Source organism: Phaethon aethereus (assembly GCF_964289735.1).
Source record: "Phaethon aethereus genome assembly, chromosome: 1".
Classification (NCBI taxonomy): Eukaryota; Metazoa; Chordata; class Aves; order Phaethontiformes; family Phaethontidae; genus Phaethon; species Phaethon aethereus.
Genome location: NC_138575.1, coordinates 54363780 through 54382909, shown reverse-complemented (window position 1 = coordinate 54382909; position 19130 = coordinate 54363780). Strand labels below are relative to the sequence as shown.

Below are 19130 nucleotides of genomic sequence, written 5' to 3'. Positions count from 1 at the left end.
GAGGTAGAAATTAATTTGGAAGGCAATTCAATCCCGTCCCCAATGCAGATATTGGATGGAGTAAATAAGTTGTGGAAGTGCTTATATTTCCATGTATTAAAGACAACTAGTTTAATCTATAGATTAAACAACCCAGAAACAAATTTTATCCATAGGTTAAAGAAATTGTTCATATTAAATGCTTTGCTTTGAAACAGTTCAAACTAGTTTAAAATAATGCTGTTCTAAGTGCTTTTTTGAACCAGCACAGTGCATATTGCAGCTTCAAGCAGCTAATACTCCATCCTGTTAATTTTACACTGAAAAACAAATGCAGTATATGCTTCCCAAGATACTTAAAAATGAAAATTCTATAGGCTCCATGCATTACATCACTCTTAATGAGTATCTTCTTATTATGGTTAATTTATTATTACTAAAAGCACTTAGTGTTCCATTCTCTGCAATTGTTCAATCTATTGAATTAATAAATTTCCTATCATTTGGAAATCTTCACCCACATGGAAAAATTAAACAGGAGTTAGAAAAGAGTGACGATTCTTACTGAAATATATTGAGATGTCTTTTGTTTTGCACTTAAGATATACACAGAAAGTATCAGATCACTAAATATGAGTGTCATAGTAGTGGCTTTTATATATAGATGAAATACTCTTCATGTGAAGATTGCCACACTCAGTTCAACAACTTTAATGTTTAGTGAAAAACCAGTTAGCCAAGATCAACCTTTTTATTAATAAATGACAGTCCATTGGTGGGCCATTTTTTCTTTTATGGTTAATTTTTTCAAATGAAAAGATTTCTAAGTCTTGAAAAATACTAATTCCTCTATTGATGGAAGAAAAGGTATTTTTTTAGTTTATGCATGGTATTCTTTGATAAATTAATAGCTGGTTAGGTTTTTAAATCCTAAAACTTTTGTCATGTCATATGTATGTATGCATCCTTTTATGACAGTTTAAAAAGATTCAGAAATTGTCTTAATTGTCATTATTTATGTTGCATGCAGGGATGAATTAAAAAATTTTAACATATGACCCTGCTTTAAATACGCATTCAGATATACTAATTAATTTTATAATCTCATTTTTATGTAAAATTTTGACCTTATTCAGTGTGCATTGTATTTGCCATCTAGTTCTAGGGTGTATTTACTGCACACTACCAGGTCCTGCTCTAAAGGCAGCATGACTGATTTCTGGGGTGCTCATCATGATAGGTGTCAATAGCACTTGCCCACTGAGGGGCAGTAACTACACATTCATGTACTTCTCATCACATATGTGGATTAATCATGTTCGCCTACAGTTAATACATTTTACTGTTGTTGCATATAGTCAATTACCATGACTCTGCTGACTTCAAGTTACAGGAATTTCTTCCCAGGTTCAGACATTACTCTTCTTGAGTTCAAAGTGTGTGACTGCTTCAGACAAGTGTTTTTTTTAAGGAACTCCAGTCAGAAAATATTATCACATGCAGTTTGGCTGATGTGCAGCGGTATAGAAGTCAAGATTCTCCCTGCCTGGGACTGCTGGAGCTTGGTTTTTCAGAATACTTAGTCTCACATACCACTGAAAATGGTCACAGAATATCTCATACTGATTCCTGAGGTAGCCCGGTACTTCTGTAAACTTCCCTTCACAATTTCAATATAGCCAGGAAATAAGGAATACTAACTTAGTGACCATCTTGGAGTTGAAATGACATGCCCAGCATCCCACAGGGGTTATGGCAGAGACAGGTGCAGATTACACTTCTCCAACATGCATCTGCTTTAGGTAGAAGACCATCCTTGTTCTCCTAGTATTCCTTTGCTGAGTACAGGAGGTCCAGTCAGACTCTAACCAGACTCATAGTGATTAAAAAGAGGTAAACTAGGAACATATTTCTGAAAGGATGGCTGCAGTCATGCAGCGTAAGGTGAAAGGACAAGATAACGAGGATGGCAAATGGAAAAAGCAGGGAGAAGACTGCTTTGGGGGATGTGGGAAAGGTGTGCCCGGGCCGCCAAAACGTTTCACTGCCGTTTGTCTGTAAGAGCATGTGTCTTGTAAATGAGGCTCCTGCTTGTCAGGATCCTTACCAAATCCCAGAAGGGTACATTTGGTTAATGCAGGGATCCTGCTGCGGAGAAACAGTAACTGATGGTGTTACACTTCAGACCGAATGCTCTTTTCTCTTCTGCATCCATCAGGCATTTTCCCGGGGGAGCAGCCTGGGCAGCAGCAGTGGGAGCACTGAGGGCACGGGAACACCCGCCCGGCCCCGCCGTCCCTGGCTGGGCTGCCACGGCTGCTGGGAACAGCCCCGGCAGAGCACAACCTGCTCAGCCTAATTTATAGTGGATATTCAGGAACAGGTTCCCTCCCTCTTAGTTCTTGGTGTAATGTAAAATTAGAATATTAGAAAATAGAACCGCATTTTTTTAACTTGTATTTCATAACATAATTACGTATCGTTTGGGTCAGGCAAAGGAGAGGTGGAGGCACACCTCTGTACTCCAGCAGTTAGGACCGTATGAAATATTTGCATGGTCCTATGTCTGACAAATTATTTTCTCAGAAGAAACCTCCTACTGCCTTCATTGTTCCAGAGCGAGTGGTAGCATTTAGCTTATCAAATGTCTGGTTGCTTTCTACCTTCCATAAGCAGAAGGAGATTGCCTTCCAGATTTTGTCTTTGCTGCTCCATTTCAAAAAGTTTATTTTCTTAATATGTGATATGCTGCAAGATAAATGGACAGTTAACATTAGTGTCCAGAACGATGATGCAACAGCAAACAGTAAAGGTCCTATTATTTTACACCTTCAGCAATTTTGCTGGTGCTATCTTACTTTAGTGGATACTGTCTGAAAGGTATTTATAATACTTCTGCAAATGGATGGTAATTATGAAAAAACAGATATACAAGAAGTAAAGAAAGATTTTGATGTTTTGGTTTTAGATTCTACAGGAAAATCTCCTCTGTACCCTGAAATGGAGTTAAATCACATTTTGCCTAGCAATGGCTGCTTACAAATGTCAAGGCAGAAAGCAGACCAATTTTCAGTAAAAACTGAGGAAAATGAGGGAATAAAAGGAAATATGAGGGTTTTGAATGACTTACTATATTCATAGAGAAAACAGTAGAAAGAACAAAAACCTTGCCTATATAACGTCATAGGGTAGTCAGGAAATCATTGACATCTGTAAAAAGGAAGGCCAAAACTCTATGTATGTTTTATACATGCTGTAAAGCTTCTTGAGCTGTGAACTTGGTAGCTTTAAGTAACTGTTAAGATTACAGGTGTTCTCTTTTTCTTTTCCTGTTGACTTTTAAGAGTGGAACAGTCTTTCTCTGCTTTTTTTGTCCGTATTCGTCATTTCCTCTGTTGCTAAATATTGGCTTGCTCTCATATCAGGAGAGAGATGTCAAGTTATTACGATAGCCAATCTGATGTACATACATACCTTCTCTGGGAGAACAAACAGCCTGTTTATAAAATAAAGTACCCTTCAGTCTAAAGTATCCTACTGGGCAAATTTTGCCTTTTATGTAAAGGCAGACATGAAGAGGAAGACTTCCATGCCTAAATTTTCGAAGATATCTAAATGCTCATTAGGTATGAAAAACAGAGGTGATCTGTCAGGCCTAGTAGAGTCTGAGGAAAACTTGCCTCTAATTGTAATGGTCCAATGTCCTTATGCTAGGTTTTACTAGCCCCTTACTGCTAAATCTTTACTTTCTCTTTTTTCATACATAGCAAAATTATATTGTTAGCCTCTAACTGCTATAAGCAATTTTTAATACTTAATTCAGCGTTCCAGTAAAAAACAGAACTTTTATTAAATCTTTTATTCTATATAAATGTCAAGTGGTTTCTCTACCAATTTTTCCTTTTTACATATTCTATCTAATACCTTTTAAGTTTTTCTGTCTGTTTTGTTTGAGGATATATGATGCTTATACTCATGTCTCTTCTAGCTTAGGCAGAGTTGGCCTTTTTGAAGCTTAGTCTTACAGTTTATATTGACTTCACCATTTCGTCATGTTAAATTCAATTTGAGCAATTATGATCTAGGTGGCATTTTCTTACAACATTTACTTTTTCTTTTTTGAGTCAAAACAGGCATGAATAAAAGGTTCTCAGTTGTGTCTGTTTTTCTTTAGGTGACAGAAATATCTTCCTCTGTCTTTTTTTTTTTTTTTTCTTCTGAGAAGTGGTCATAAATAACTTCAGTTTCACTAAAACTCTCCCTACAGGGCTATTTCAAGGCTTCCCAGCAGCACACACAGAATTAGATTTTCATGTCCAAAGGATCTCTAAGGAGGCAAAATTAAATTACATAACAGAAAAGAAAAATGAGGGAGTTCTGGGAAAGGGATGAAGGCTGGGAGAGAATAGCAGGAAACCGGGTGGTGTGTGTTGGGAGTTTTACGGGCTTGTGTGACAGTCTGAAGTCCGTGGATTGATTGTAGATCTTCCTGTATGTCACCTGTCTCCTCCAGGTGCATCCCTCTCCCCAGGGTATGCAAACCCAGTCTACCCCATTTGGGGGACTTCTGGCTCTCCTTTCTCTCATGCAGCTATTAATTCCTTCCCTCCTCTTTGCAAATGCAGCTCTCTTTCCCTGCAGCAACTCCCACTTATCCCTTTGCGCCTGTTTTCTGGGAAGAACGGGGCTTCTGGCAGCAGGGCTGGGTGAGAAAGGTGATAACAATAACTTTCTTGACCCTTCACATACATTTCTCCTAATGCCTCCTTTTTAGTGCTTTATCAGTGGCAGAAATCTGTGCAAGAAGACAGAAATCAGTCATTCAGTATAAAAAGAGCTAACCCTACTCTGCAGTAATCTGTAAATTAGCCTGTTTCATGCTATTCATACCTGGATTGTCTAGCTGCATATGAGTCGTAGTCAATTTATTCCAATAGGGTGTCTAATGAGCTCTGACATTGGTCCTTTCTCAAATGATCAAGAGATCTGACTATATAATATTTCCCATTTATTGTCATTTGTATTGACATTAATTTAAATTCCTGTGATCCCCACCCTATTGTAGGCTTTTTATATAAAATACATCTAATGGAAATAATACAACTCTCTTTTATAACGCTTGTGTATTTTTCTATTTTTCAGTAATATTTTGGTATGATTTTTTTCTACTCTGTTCCTGTAATGGCTAAATACTCATATGTTCTCCCTTGACTGATTCAAATGTATTGAATTTCATTATTCATCTTCCGTTAGTTGCGTTAAAAAATCCTCTTTGATATTATGTGTGTGTACTTTTTACCTTTAGAAGGTGCATTGACATTGTTCTGTGACTTTTGTCTTAATTCACTTACATTGGCTTGTAAGGTCACAGCCTCTCTGTGTTGCCTGCTTTCCTGTACCTAGCATTGCTGCAGTTCTTTGCTTTTTGCTCCAGGGGGCAAGAAGCACTTTATTCTCTGGTACAACAATTCTGAGATTTAAAATATAAACGTAGGGCAACCAGCATGGAAGATGGCATCATAAATAGAAGGGAAAGACCTGTAGTTTGCTTCCTTTGTCTATGCAAATGCATAGCAATAATAGTCTTTCACGACCCACACTCTGCAGAGTTAACCCAATCCTTTTAATAATCTGTGGAAGAATATTGGTTGCTATGGCAACATGTTCTGTGGTACCACTTGACTGTCAAAATAACCTCATGAAATACCATGCTAAGAATGTTTTAGAAACTGACTTCTAAAATAAAAAGTAAATAAATCCACCCAACTTTAGAAGATACAGCAAGATTAATGAAGTCTGCCACAAGGGAACAACCATTTTCCAACCAAGGGGAATCAGACTAGTGCAGATGGATATATTGTGTTTCTCATCCTTGGTGAGTGAGCTGAAATGGAATTCAGAAATATTATTTTCTGCTTAAATTAATGGTTTACCAACCACATCTGTGTATAAGAAGTTAGCACAAGAATCAAGGGTTAAATGATCCTCAGATGTTATACAATCTGAGTTGATTCCTGTCTGTTTGGTGCCTTTGCTTACAGTTTCCATCAGCTTGTGTTCATCTTCAGACCTGCTGCTGCTTCTCCACTTCTTTTCCCCCTTACTTTTCCTTCACCTCTGCATTCCCCTTCTTGCAGCAGACTCCATGTGTTTCTTTATTCTATTGGCTAAAATAAACTGCAGTTAAGTGTTTTGTGGGGTTTTTTTTTCATTTTTATATGAGCCTTATAGCAGTGCTTTAGAGCTAATGTTACCACCAGATTAATAGATGGGGTCAGCCATTTGTCTCCAACAGCATTATGCTGGTCAAGCAAAAATTCAGACACTTCTGAAAGATTGTTTAGACAAACAAGTGTTCCTAAAGACAGCATTTAGCATCTGGATATCAGGTAGGCTGCACAAACAAATGTCAAGCAGGCTAGAACAGCTACTGCATATTCCAATTTAAATATGGACAAAAAATTAAGATATGAGTAAAATTTACACTTTTTTTTTGTTGTCCTTTTTTTTTTTAACATGAGATCTTAAAAACAATTCACTACTGACTTAACTTTCCTCCTCCTCCTCCCGAAACCAATAAAAGTTGCCACTGCATTTCAATCCATTGAGGTGGACTACCCTGCGTAGCAAAATAACATACAAAAATAGGAACTCTCCACTCTTCCTGTTTCTGGCTGTCATAGAAGATTAGGATACTGGTTTAAGCAAAAATCAGCATTACTCCCTTATGACTGAGACCAATATGGAAGCCTTCTAGCTGATGAAACAAAATAACAGGTCATTTTAAAATAAAATTTTTACCTACAAAATAAGCTAGCACATTTATTATTGGTAAATATAAAATAAAAATTGAAACCTCTTATTTGTATTGAACTGATCTTTTTTTTTGCAAAACCTTTGGACTGATCCAGGCAAACGTAATACAGTTGTATTTTTCTTTTCTGAATTCCACAGATGACTGTTGAAGCAAGATCCCCTTAGCTTATATTATTTCCTTCTTGGGGATAGTGTTGTTATTTTTTTTAATTATAGTTTTTATTCTCTGTAGAATATCCTAAACTTAATGATGTTAAAGCAAATTTTAAAGTAAAATAATTAGAATTTGCCAATTAATTGATAATAAAGAAAATAAATACATATTTTAATGTATATTATTATGCTCACTCATATTTAAAGTATAATTGCAGCTAGATCAATATGCGCCTTCCTTAGAGTGTGATTTTCACACACCAGATTAACAGTTGAGTAGTTACGTTGTATTAAAATAGCAGTTTATCTTTTGGAATTTTTCAATGGGAATCTTTTAAGTTCTTTTCATTGCGTAAAATGGTTCTTTACAATATATCACTGTGTTTAATTTGAAAGCACTGTTTCTTTATGCACAGAGGCCTTCTTCAACATGTTTATCACCAAGAGAGGAAGATGATGATGATGCAGGTGAAAATACTTGTGGTCCTTCAGGTTTATGGGAGGCATTGACACCTTGCAATGGATGCAGGAACCTCGGTTTTCCCATGCTTGCACAGGTATATCTTTACCTTTTCATCATAAAATATATTAACTATAGAAGAGCTGCTTAATCTCTTTTCTGCCTTACCTCTTACAGTCATTTCTAGTCTTGCCTTATTTCCTTCAAAATTGTTAGCACCAGTCTTCATTTTAACACCAAAATCTGGTTTTAAAGTTAAATGTTGAGGTTCGGTCATCCTGCTGTAATACTCATCCAGATGAGTTTAATATTGCGACTGTTTGATGTTTATTACCCCTATTTTAGACAGATAGTTTTTGTGTTGTATAGCTTTCTCTTCTGATTCCATCTGGGAGAAATTTTGAAGTCACCTATTTTCCTTTGGGATAAGTACTCCATTTTGGACCAGCTTCTAATTAATATAATGACATCTCAGCTACTTTCTTTATAGAATTAATAGAGGACATCATGCATAGCTCAGCTGGTGTAAGTATATAGCCTAAGACTTCCCTTTGAAGATTATGTAACTTAAAAAAAAGTCCCCAAACATTTTCAAAAGCTCATGATAATACAGAGGAGAATAAATAAAAAAGGGTAATATACTTGGGTCTAAGTCCCAACAATTCTCAGAGCAGACAAGTCTGCAGTATCCACCAAGGCATGCCAACAGCTGTGTCCTGAACAAGTGATATTGTATTGCTACAGAACAGGATGATGCTTATTGCTGCTTCTGGGTCTCCCTTGTTCTCTCCCTCCACTATAGTTTAGCACTCTCATTTCTGTAACATTTTTCCTGCGCTCTTCTTCTAGCATTGAATGGAGGCCTGCCAAATTTCTGTTTAGAAATGTCTGCTTTTCCAGTTGCATCCTTACTTGGCACTGCATTTAAATAGCTTTGTCAGATTCTCGTGTACCAGATTGGAATTACATATCCTGTCTCATCACACTTTATACACTGTTGCTTTCATACCGTGACTGTACGTTTTATTCCCTTTAGTCTCATGGGACTTGCACCTGTTTGAAGTCAATGCTAAAGCTTCCACCGCAGTCAATGGAAACAGGATATGGCAACTAATGTGCCTGAATAACAATGAGCACTGCCCTATCTTTTTATAAGGAGCTTTTATATTTGTTTCTCCTTTCAGTAGCTGTTTTCTACCTCATACTATCTATCATTTTAGACATTTGGCAAGGTGCAGAGCTGCTGGAATTATCCCAATTTACAACAGGAGTGCTGTAGTTACTAATTCCTCATTTTTTAAAAACTTGTTTAAAAAAATATTTCTTAAGTGGAACATTTCTTATTTAAATATGTATTACCTATGGTTTAGTTATTGTTAAACTTTCCCATGATGAACATATATGCCATTTTGGAGTGATTTTCTAATTAAAAAAATTTGTTGTTTTCCTTGTTTCTTTTTAACGTAAGGTATTTGTAAAGTGTGTTATAAAATTGAGGAATGCATTTGAAAAATAGAACAAAGTTAGCTTTGTTGGTTGGTATAACTTTCTTTTTTATAAAGAAAGATTCATGTCAAGAACAATGTAAATTTTAAGATAGTGACTCCTGAATTAGTTTTATTCATTGTACTTAAATTTTAAACTCAACCTTACAATATGTCATCTTTATTGCTCTGAGAACTAATAAGATTTCTAATTATGGGTACAAAAGAATATATTTATTCTATGTTCATTCATGAAATGACAGATTGTCTTTCTAGATTGTTTCTCTCCATAAAAATTGAAGGCAAGATAGTTTTGGTTTTCTATTGTTTTTCTTTTTACGGAAGAAAGAAAAGAAATGAAATAGTGAAAAATCTCCAAATTACAAACCAGTGAATTCAGTTTATAAAGTGTTGCCATCACTGTATGCAATCTTTCAAGTTGTTGGCTAATCTGTTGAATTTTTCACATTTACTTCAGGATGCAGCAGAGGACATCTTGTTCTAAGGGATCGAGAACACAAATTATTTATTTCTAGATTAAGACCAATAACTTGAATTGGTCTAACAAATTATTATATAATCTGCAACAGCATGTTTTAGGTAAAAGTACAAAAATGTGTTTCTGATATTCATGTCAGCCCACTAACATATCAGAAAACGCAGACTTCATCACAAAGAAACAATGAGATAAGGGTGTTTGACATCATGTCTTAAAATCCATACTCTACTAAAGATCCCAAAATAGGGAGAAGGGTCTATCAATTACTATTGAACACAAATGACAAGTTCATTTCTCCAGTTGTCTTGTAGCTAAAAATAGATTTTACAGTTATATAAATACACTGTGTTTACACATCAAAGGAGAACAACCATAAAGATTGATTCTGTGTTTATGTACTGGGTTTATGTACTGGGATTGATTCTGGGTTATATAAACTATACACAGTTTATATACACAGTCAGAGGTACAATGGTAAAATGAAAGTGAATTTTAGGTGTGATTATGACAGTGTCCATCTGTAACCTAATGATCTAACAGTTTTAAATATGCCAACGAAAAGGGCAGTTATCTCCTTGACGAAGTTGATTTCTTTATTGCAGTTATGGAAAAAGGCTTGGCTGGAGGTACTTCTGACACGCAGTATGACATTTCTGGCTGTAATGTGCTGGGAAGTGTCATTTTAGAAAGGGCTGTTACAGAAAGTTCTGTGTAAATTGTTCTGCAGATACCATTTAAATCCTAACATAGCAGTAATACAGGTGTTCTCAGAATAAGCAGCTCCCTGTTAGAGTCTCACAATTGGTGAAGTCCTGGAAGAGCTTGATGGAAAATCTTCGTGTCTTGTAAAAATTTCAGGGTTTTTAGAAAATGCCCAATTCTACATCAGAATGGAGCTAACAACCAACCAGCTTCATCCACCTGCAAAATACAAAAAAGCCAGAGAGCAAGGATACCCAGCTGGATTTTGGGAGATCAAAATTTAAATGCCTCTTCTTATTTTAGCAGAGAATGAAATCTATTTGTAGGTTATGATTTATGGTTAATGTGGGGCTATTACTTTTTTCTGGAATTAATCTTTCTTTTGGGGCAGAAATTCCATTCTTGGTAAAACTGATGCACGTTTTTGTGAAAAATGTTGACTTCCACAAATGTGTATTTAATATCTGAAGAAACATTTCTTAGGGAATTCCAGGTTCTGTATTTTCTGGCTGTCAGTCAGTACAAAAGACACATCTTTTTTCCACCTGTATAACTGAATAACAGTTCTACAGATTCCAGAATTTCTAATAATCTTAAATATCAGCGCAGTAAAAAACAGTTTTGAAAACTTTCAAAGACACAAAACCCCAAAAGTGCTTCTACAGCACTCTCAAATTCTAGCATTGCAGGCTTCATTGGAAACAGTTTACTCTGTAATGACTTGTCTGTTAAACTGAGAGAAAGCTTTTATAAATTGTATGCTAATACTAGACTCTCTTCCACGGATCTCCAGTTGTTGTAAAATCTTCCTACAGTAACTACCAAGATTTTTAATGCTTTAATGGTTGCATAAAAATACGTTACTAATGAATATTCTTCCTGTGCAAGAGCTGGAATAAAAGAATATGGTATTTCATATATAGTTTTCTCTCAGGGTAGCCACAAAAATAGAAGTTATGTGACAAAGTATAACATTTAGCTGGAGAGATCTCACTATGCTGTAGGTCAGTACTGGAAAGAAAACTGAGATATGATCCTTAAAAAATATTTTTGAGCAATGCCTGCTAACAATAAAAAAAGCTGGAAGCATTGTAGTGTCATTATTACTGACCATCTTAAATGAAGAAGCATTAGTCAAGAGACTTGTAATTCAGCTTAATGTAGAATAGGAAAGTTTAGAGGTAGAAATAGCATAATCAGTTTAATATGCACATGGGTAGTTACAGTTATTAGGATGCCCAAAGAAACACAAGCTGCCAGGACAAAGTTTTGCAGATAATTGGCTTGACACTACAGCTTTGTTTTTGACTACAGAGTTATGGTCATCTTTGGGTGCTGCTTTTTCATTTGGTCAAATATTAACTTTTTTCAGCATAGTAAAAAGTTTGAAAATAACCCCCTGTCAGAAAAGCCTATAATCTAGTAGTAGATAGGGTCTGTGGATGTGGATCTCTCAAACAGAAAAAAACCTGAAACTTGTCGTATCTCCTGTGAGTACTCCAATTTCTGTATTATTTTGTGCAAGACAGGCACTTCTACTAGCCTAGATTAAAAATAAAAATAAAACAACCACCCAAAACATAGCTAGCTCTTCCCATTGTATTCTGGAAGAAGCCCCATCTAGTAGGGATGTGATGCATTTTCTACGGACAGGAAGATCACGAATTCCCAGGGAAGGCAGCACGCTTCTACCTACATAGTGTATTTCTATCTAGATAGTTCACAAAGGTTCAAGAGGGTTTTGGTCTACCTTGTTTTAATGCAAACTAACATTGAGACAAAGTCATTAAGAGAACTTTGAGACATACTGAGATAAAAAAAGCTGTTCCCAAACTGCCCTAGCACAAGCAAAGCCTGTGTTTTCTTGTATGTGTTTAGATAAGCCACACCAAGTTCTGCCCCTTGATAGAGTAACATTCAGTGCATACTGGTCAAAAGACAAGCTGGAATGAAAACTACAGAGTTTCATGTTTGCTGCTTTATTCAAGGCAAAAAATTTTAGTATGTGGATATTGTCAGGGTGCCCTGAGGGCTGACGACTCCCTGGGGGCGAGGGCATTAGGAGCCACAGGGGCTGCCTGGCGTGGCAGGGCAGGTCCTCACCAGCGAGGGCTTGTCCCAGTGCCCCGTGAGGGAGCAGGGCAGGCTGGGGGCAAGCAGCTGGGGGCAGTCGGGGGCAGCCCTGAGCACAGCACAACAGGAAAGTTCATGATGCTGAGGCAGGTCCAATATCAAGCCAGAAAGTCAGTCCACATGTTGGGGCTGGGATCAGGCCCGGTGAGGCTAATCAGGAACCAAGAGCAGATCACCAGGATGTCCATGGTGAGGCAGGTCTGCAGTGAAGCTGGGAAGCTGGTCTGCAAGTCAGGGTCCAGAACATTGGGGTCCTTGGGCAGGCATGGGCACAGATGTGGCAGTTAGAGATGGGTACTCCTGTAGCTTGTCTCAGACAGGAACTGAGGGCCCAGGGCTGAGCTTGGGGCTTGGGGCTGCTTGGGCCCATGGGCACGAGTGTGTGTAGGGGCCCCAGGTGAGGCTCTTCAGGGACAGTAAGAGCATTGCTGCACTCAGCACTGTGACAGATATTGATAAAAGCAATAAAATACATGAACTGGAAGCTGAACTGAAATGTGGTTGTTACTTGACCTGTTATTGCAGAAAAGAAGAGTAAGGCCAAGAAGGAACACTTACTGATGTACTAGATTGCTTTGCATGCACTTCATATTCAGGTTCTCCATATATGTATGTGAACATATTCATCTGCATTTACACCTGCATGTCTTGGCTGGCATTTGTATAGACGGAGTATTCCACTACAGCATCCTTTCCTGAAGACTCCCAGTGCTGCATGCTGCAAGAGGAGATAGGATTTGTAAAAACCTATGTTCTTGTGTCTTATAAGGGCCTAGCTACGCAGTACCAAAGTGCAGGGACAATACTGGTAACATCAGGGCCTGAACTATGAAGAGAGCTGTGCGTATTAGTCTACTCCTGGCTCTCCTGCCTTATGGAGAAGACAGAACTCTTCTCGTACAGAGAACTCTTACAATCTCATTATATTTAAATGTGAAATAGGTATTAATCGGCTCAGATCTGGAGGTAAAGGTACTGGAATACTTCAGCCATTTTCCCCATAAAGTCTTCTTATGGCAGAAATGTCAAAGGTTGAACAAGGGATAGTCCTCTCTCTCCTAGTTTGCCTGAACATATGTTTTGGTAAAGTAGTAGGAAGCAATTTGAGAAAAGACCAGTTTGGCAAGGGCATTTGTTTGCTTTATCAATTGGTTAAGGGGCACAAGGTAAGGAAGGGGTAAGGAATATGGTAAGTAAGCGTAGAGCACCCTGTGTGCCAGTAACAGAATTGTTTCTTGGTCTTAATCATCTATTCTGTAGTGTAGGTTAATTTACGATTCAGCTCCTAATATAGTTATTTTAAAATGTTTATCGGTACCCAGATACATACATACTCACATTTGCTTTGGAATAAAGCAACATACTCCAAATGTATGATTTCATTCCATTTTCTTTATCATGGATAGTGTGCTTTGAACATTTCTCTGCTAAGGGGCAAACAGGGCCTGATGTACAGAGATAAATACAGGGCTGCCTGCAATGTCAGAGAGATGGGTGGTGCAGTGTCCTGCGTGATCATAGCAATATTATCAGTTCAAAGCAAGCAGTCTGCACACCTTAATCTTGACAGCCATGCCAGCATATTTTCCTAATTGTGATATAAAGTAATTGTGAGAGAAGGTAGATTTAGTTATGTCTCATTTAGGAATCCACTGGATCAGCTTGACTGTACTGTCTCTTGAATTGTGTTGTATATATAACTAAAAAATCCTGACAGTTATTCCCTATGTTTGACATAGGGAATATGTCAAACCAGGAACACCACATTTGTCTAACTATTACAAAATGAAAACAATGTAAAGAGAACAGTGCAGTTACTATGGAAAAACTGAAATTCGATTTAACAGCCATAAGTATAAATCTTCATGTTGCCAGTCGCCAGGAAGCATGGCTATTTACAAAAATATAAACAGATACGTAAAGTTTACTTAAATACTTAAAGCAGCACTATGTTTCTAGCTTAGTGTCAGATTTTCATCATTTTAGAAGCAATGAACTTCTGGGAGACCTTCACATTTACTTTTAAGACTGATCTATATTCTGCTTCTACAACCCTAGGATTCCTAGAGGTATGAACTCTAGCAACTTTGTCGTGGGTTCTCCTGTGGAAGAGAAATTTCCCAAAAGAATGTCTTTTAGACGGAGGGAAGAGAAAGTAGACTCCTGGCTACATTTTTAGGAGAGAAACTGTATATAATACTGTTTCTTTACCAGTATAGGCTGTGATAGGAATATTTAGAGTTTGCAGTTTGATGCATCAGTTAATAATGTTATGTATTTCATGTCCGACTTCTAGAAGATCATCATGTCTGTCTGTACTTCTTTTTACATAATTTTAAAAAGAAGTTTTTAATGTTTACAGTTGCAAAGACTGTTCTGGATACATGATAGACGAATGACAAAATTAAGTAAGGAGCTAACTCAGTTTTCACACAGAGATCGTCTATTCCTAAAAAAATCTTTATACTGATACTCTCTGGAGAGAGACAGCATGACTCTACGTTGTCTCTTTCTGGAGAATTTCAATATTTGGAAACTTATTGGACATTATTTATTTTCATTTTAACACATTCTTCCTGTTTGAACTCCTCCTATTTTCAGTTGCCTCTAAAAATTTTCTTAGATTTTAAGCTCAGTGAGAGTGTTATAGTAATTTTTTGAACTCCGGAAGTGCAGAGGAGGGATTATAAAAGAGGGAGTATTTCTTCTTTGCTCTTTAATAAAAACAGAGAAAAACAAAGAGCATATTTTTAACTGAACACTATTGGCTAAAGTATTTTAACAGCTTGGACCCAAGAAATGGTATCATCCTTCACTAAAAACTTTACCTCTCAGTGCATTCAGTGGAAGTACATTTCAAATTCGACCAGTAAAGAAACAGATTTGGCTAATATTACTTGGTGTTGAAGTTCACCAAAATTAGAAATAGAAAGCCTTGTGGCATTATCTAATTTATGTGTTACAGGGGAAGAAACCTGTTATCTTTTTTAGTGAGGTACTAATTTGATAGGTGATATAGATATGGTAGAGACAGAATTATTTTCCAGGGAGGACCACCATTAGACAGGAAAACTTTGGCACACTGTATACCTGGAACATGAATAGCAGGCGTAAGATTGTTATATTACCTATAGTATTTTCCTACAGTTGCTAAACTTCAGTGAAACATATTTTTTTTTCTCTTCTTATTTCAGTGAATTAAATGATGAGTTTACTTAAATGAGGTTGACATGGAGAGCTATATTACCCATAAGAAAATATTTCTGTTAAACTTTTGATTTTGCAGTGTTGTCTCTTCTGCAGTAAGCGGACGTTTTATTGGTAATTTCAGGAACACACCGCCCACACACTGAAGCAGCTACTGAAAAGTGCAATATGTATTCTGCCTAGAAAGAATCAGCAGGTGATGATTATACCCTGCTGAACAGTGATGGGAAATAAGTATAGTGAAAAAAATTGTGGCTTATTTTAGTGCTATGCTACAATTTCTGATTGTGTTTTAAGGAATGAAGCTGAGCGTTTAGTTCTTTCATACAGTATGTAGCTTCTTAATTTCCAATGTAAATTTCCAGGTGCCCATGACTTCAGATATCTTGTGGCAAATGGATTTTTACTGTACTAATTGTACAATCTAGAAACCACCACACAGGTATGTAATGTAACCAGAGGTGTTGTAATCTATTTATCCTTGGGTATTTTCAGTATTGACTGGACAAGGTCCAGAGCAACCTAATGGTTAAGATAGCTCTGCTTTGACTGAAAGATTTGATGAGATGGCTTCCAGAGATCTCTTTCAAATAAACATCTACATTCAATAATTCCCTGTAAAATTCTAGATATGTGACCTCAGATGAGCTAACTTCTCTAAAAATTTAGGACTGACTCCATTTTCTTCAGTTTGTGAATTACCGTTTGTGAAAGTATGACTATCCCTGTCCAGCACTGTGTAATTCTGGTCACTGCTGGTCTGTGTTGTCTCTTCGTGTGATCATGAAACAGCAAAATTAAATGGGATGAGACAGAGAAAAAAGAGAGGTGTCAAACAATACTGGAATTGTTGATATAGTTAGAAATAACCTGAAGTATTGATGACCATACTGGTTTTCAAGATGGACTTCAATTACTATTAAAGACATTCATGTAGAAATTAATGTTGAATTGAACACTGCCACATTCCTAACTGAAATATGGCACAGTTATCAACTGGGAAGATCTTAAATTGTGTAAGTATGTTACACTTTGTTACTCTGTGATTTGCAGTTTAGTGGTAACCAGAATACACACTTTCAAGGGAATGTTTTTGCTTTCAGGACTGCCTGACAAATTATGGGAAGGTGGAAAAAAAATCAATCTGAATTGCACAGCGAATGGATAGCAATAATACATAGCAAATAGTTTTGTACATGAAAGAACTTCAACTTTGTATTAAAAACTTCATGTTTGAACTTCAGCTGCTTCATAACAGAAATATTAAAACAGTATGTTGAAACTTGAAAACTTACGTAGAAGCTCTTGGTTAGTCTGCCCAAATGGGCTTACTGTTCAGTATTACATTTTTGGGGAAAAAAAGCCATCACAGATACTTTATATTTGTTACCTCTATGACAGTAACAGGAGGAAAAGTGTTTATGGACGAAAAAGCTGGTATATGAGGTATGTGGAGTTAAGACAACAGTTGCGTGGTGATATCTGGGCACTGTGATTATGACATGGACTTTACTCCACCAATTAGCCATTAAGTCATGCTGTGGTAGGGTTGCAGTTCTGTGAAGGTTTAAAGGTACTTCTGTTTAAAGGTACTTGACATTTTGGGACTTTTTTTGAGCCTAGCAACTTTTTTTCTGTTTTAGGTTTGGGTGTGGGTTGGGTTTTTTTTGTTTGTTTGTTTGTTTTGTTGTTGTTTTTGTTTTGTTTGGTTTGGTTTTGGTTTGGTTTTTTGGGTTTTTTTTATGGCGGTACAAATACATTTGAGAACCACTGACAAGCTAATACTGGAAACTGTGATGGATTTTTTTTTTTTACTTCAGTGTTTAGTAGTAGGGAAATTCATGGCTTCATAGAGTCAGTTCCTGGAGAAGTCTGTAAAACTGATAGAACGTGACTTCTTTCCGAAGAAAAGACCTGACAACTGGGCATTTAAAAAGAACAATGTTGCAGTCTAACTGTAAATCCTCTCTTGCTGTACAAAACAAATTGCATGCCTTGGATTTAATGTCATGTCTGGCTGCTGTATGTCACTGAAAGCTTCTATTACCAGTACCCATTATACTGAGTCTGAAAATGAGATAAACCCTGATTCAACAAATTAATTAAGCCTACTTAAGCATAAGTACTGATGTTCTACATCCCGTTTGGGCTTCCGTACATGAATCATAGAACAGTTTGGGGACTTTTGAAGGCCATCTAGTCCAACCCCCCTGCCATGACCAGGGACATCTTCAACTAGATCAGGTTGCTCAGAGCCCCGTCCAACCTGACTTTGAATGTTTCCAGGGATGGGGCATCTACCACCTCTCTGGGCAACCTGTGGCAGTGTTTCACCACCCTCATTGGGAAAAATTTCTTCCTTAGATCTAGTCTGAATCTGCCCTCTTTTAGTTTGAAACCATTACCCTTTGTCCTATCACAACAGGCCCTGCTAGAAATTCTGTCCCCATCTTTCTTATAGGCCCCCTTTAAGTACTGGGAGGGCCTGCAGTCAGGTCTCCCTGGGGCCTTCTGTTCTTCAGGCTGAACAACCCTCATTTCTCAGCCTTTCTTCACAGGAGAGGTGCTCCATTCCTCTGATCATTTTTGTGGCCCTCGTCTGGACCCGCTCCAACAGGTCCATGTCTTTCCTGTGCTGACGGCTCCAAAGCTGGACGCAGGACTCCAGGTGGGGTCTCACCAGAGTGGAGCAGAGGGGCAGAATCGCCTCCCTTGACCTGCTGGCCACGCTGCTTTGGATGCAGCCCAGGATACGGTTGGCCTTCTGGGCTGTGAGTGCACATTACTGGCTCATGTCCAGCTTTTCATCCACCAGTACTTCTCTGTAGGGCTGCTCTCAATCCCTTCATCCCCCAGCCTGTACTGATACCGGGGGTTGCCCTGACTCAGGCGCAGGACCCTGCACTTGGCCTTGTTGAACCTCATGAGGTTCACACAGGCCCATTCCTTGAGCTTGTCCAGGTCCTTCTGGATGGCATCCTGTCCCTCAGGCGTGTCAATCGCACCACTCAGCTTAGTGTCATCTGCAAACTTGTTGAGGATGCACTCGATCCCAATGTCTATGTCATCGATGAAGATATTAAAGATTCCCCAGTTGGTTCCTTGAGGGACACCACTCATCACTGATCCCCATCTGGACATTGAGCCATTGACCACTGCCCTCTGGATGTGACCATCCAACCAATTCCTCATCCACACAACAGTCCACCCATCAAATCCATCTCTCTCCAATTTAGAGAGAAGGATGTTGTGGGGGACCATGTCAAAGACCTTACAGAAGTCCAGATAGATAACATCCATACCTCTTCTGTTGTCCACTGAAGTAGTCACTCCATCATAGAAGGCCACTAGGTTGGTCAGGAAGGACTTGCCCTTGGTGAAGCCATGCTGGCTGTCCTGAATCACCTTTCTGCCCTCCATGTGCCTTAGCATAGCTTCTAGGAGGATCTGTTCCATGATCTTCCCAGACACAGAGGTGAAGCTGACAGGTCGGTAGTTCCCAGGGTCCTTCTTTCTACTCTTTTTACAAATGGGAGCAATGTTTCCCTTTTTCCAGTCTCCAGGGTCCTCATCTGACTGCCAGGACTTTTCAAATATCATGGAGAGTGGCTTGGCAAGTACATCAGCCAATTCCCTCAGGATTCTGGGATGCATCTCATCAGGTCCCATAGACTTGTGTATGTTCAGGTTCCTCAGG

At 38.0% G+C, this 19130-nt stretch overlaps 1 protein-coding gene across 4 annotated transcripts in view; it reads left to right on the top strand.

The window, feature by feature from the left end:
• The window catches only part of ANKS1B (ankyrin repeat and sterile alpha motif domain containing 1B), a gene marked incomplete at both ends in the record, with an annotated part of 473260 nt that overhangs the window by 110307 nt on the left and 343823 nt on the right, over positions 1-19130 (top strand). For all 4 annotated transcript variants that reach the window (XM_082013919.1, XM_082013918.1, XM_082013917.1 and 1 more), the window contains one exon: positions 7365-7505. In XM_082013919.1, the coding sequence (XP_081870045.1) occupies positions 7365-7505 (141 nt within the window). The remainder of the gene's footprint in view (positions 1-7364; positions 7506-19130) is intronic.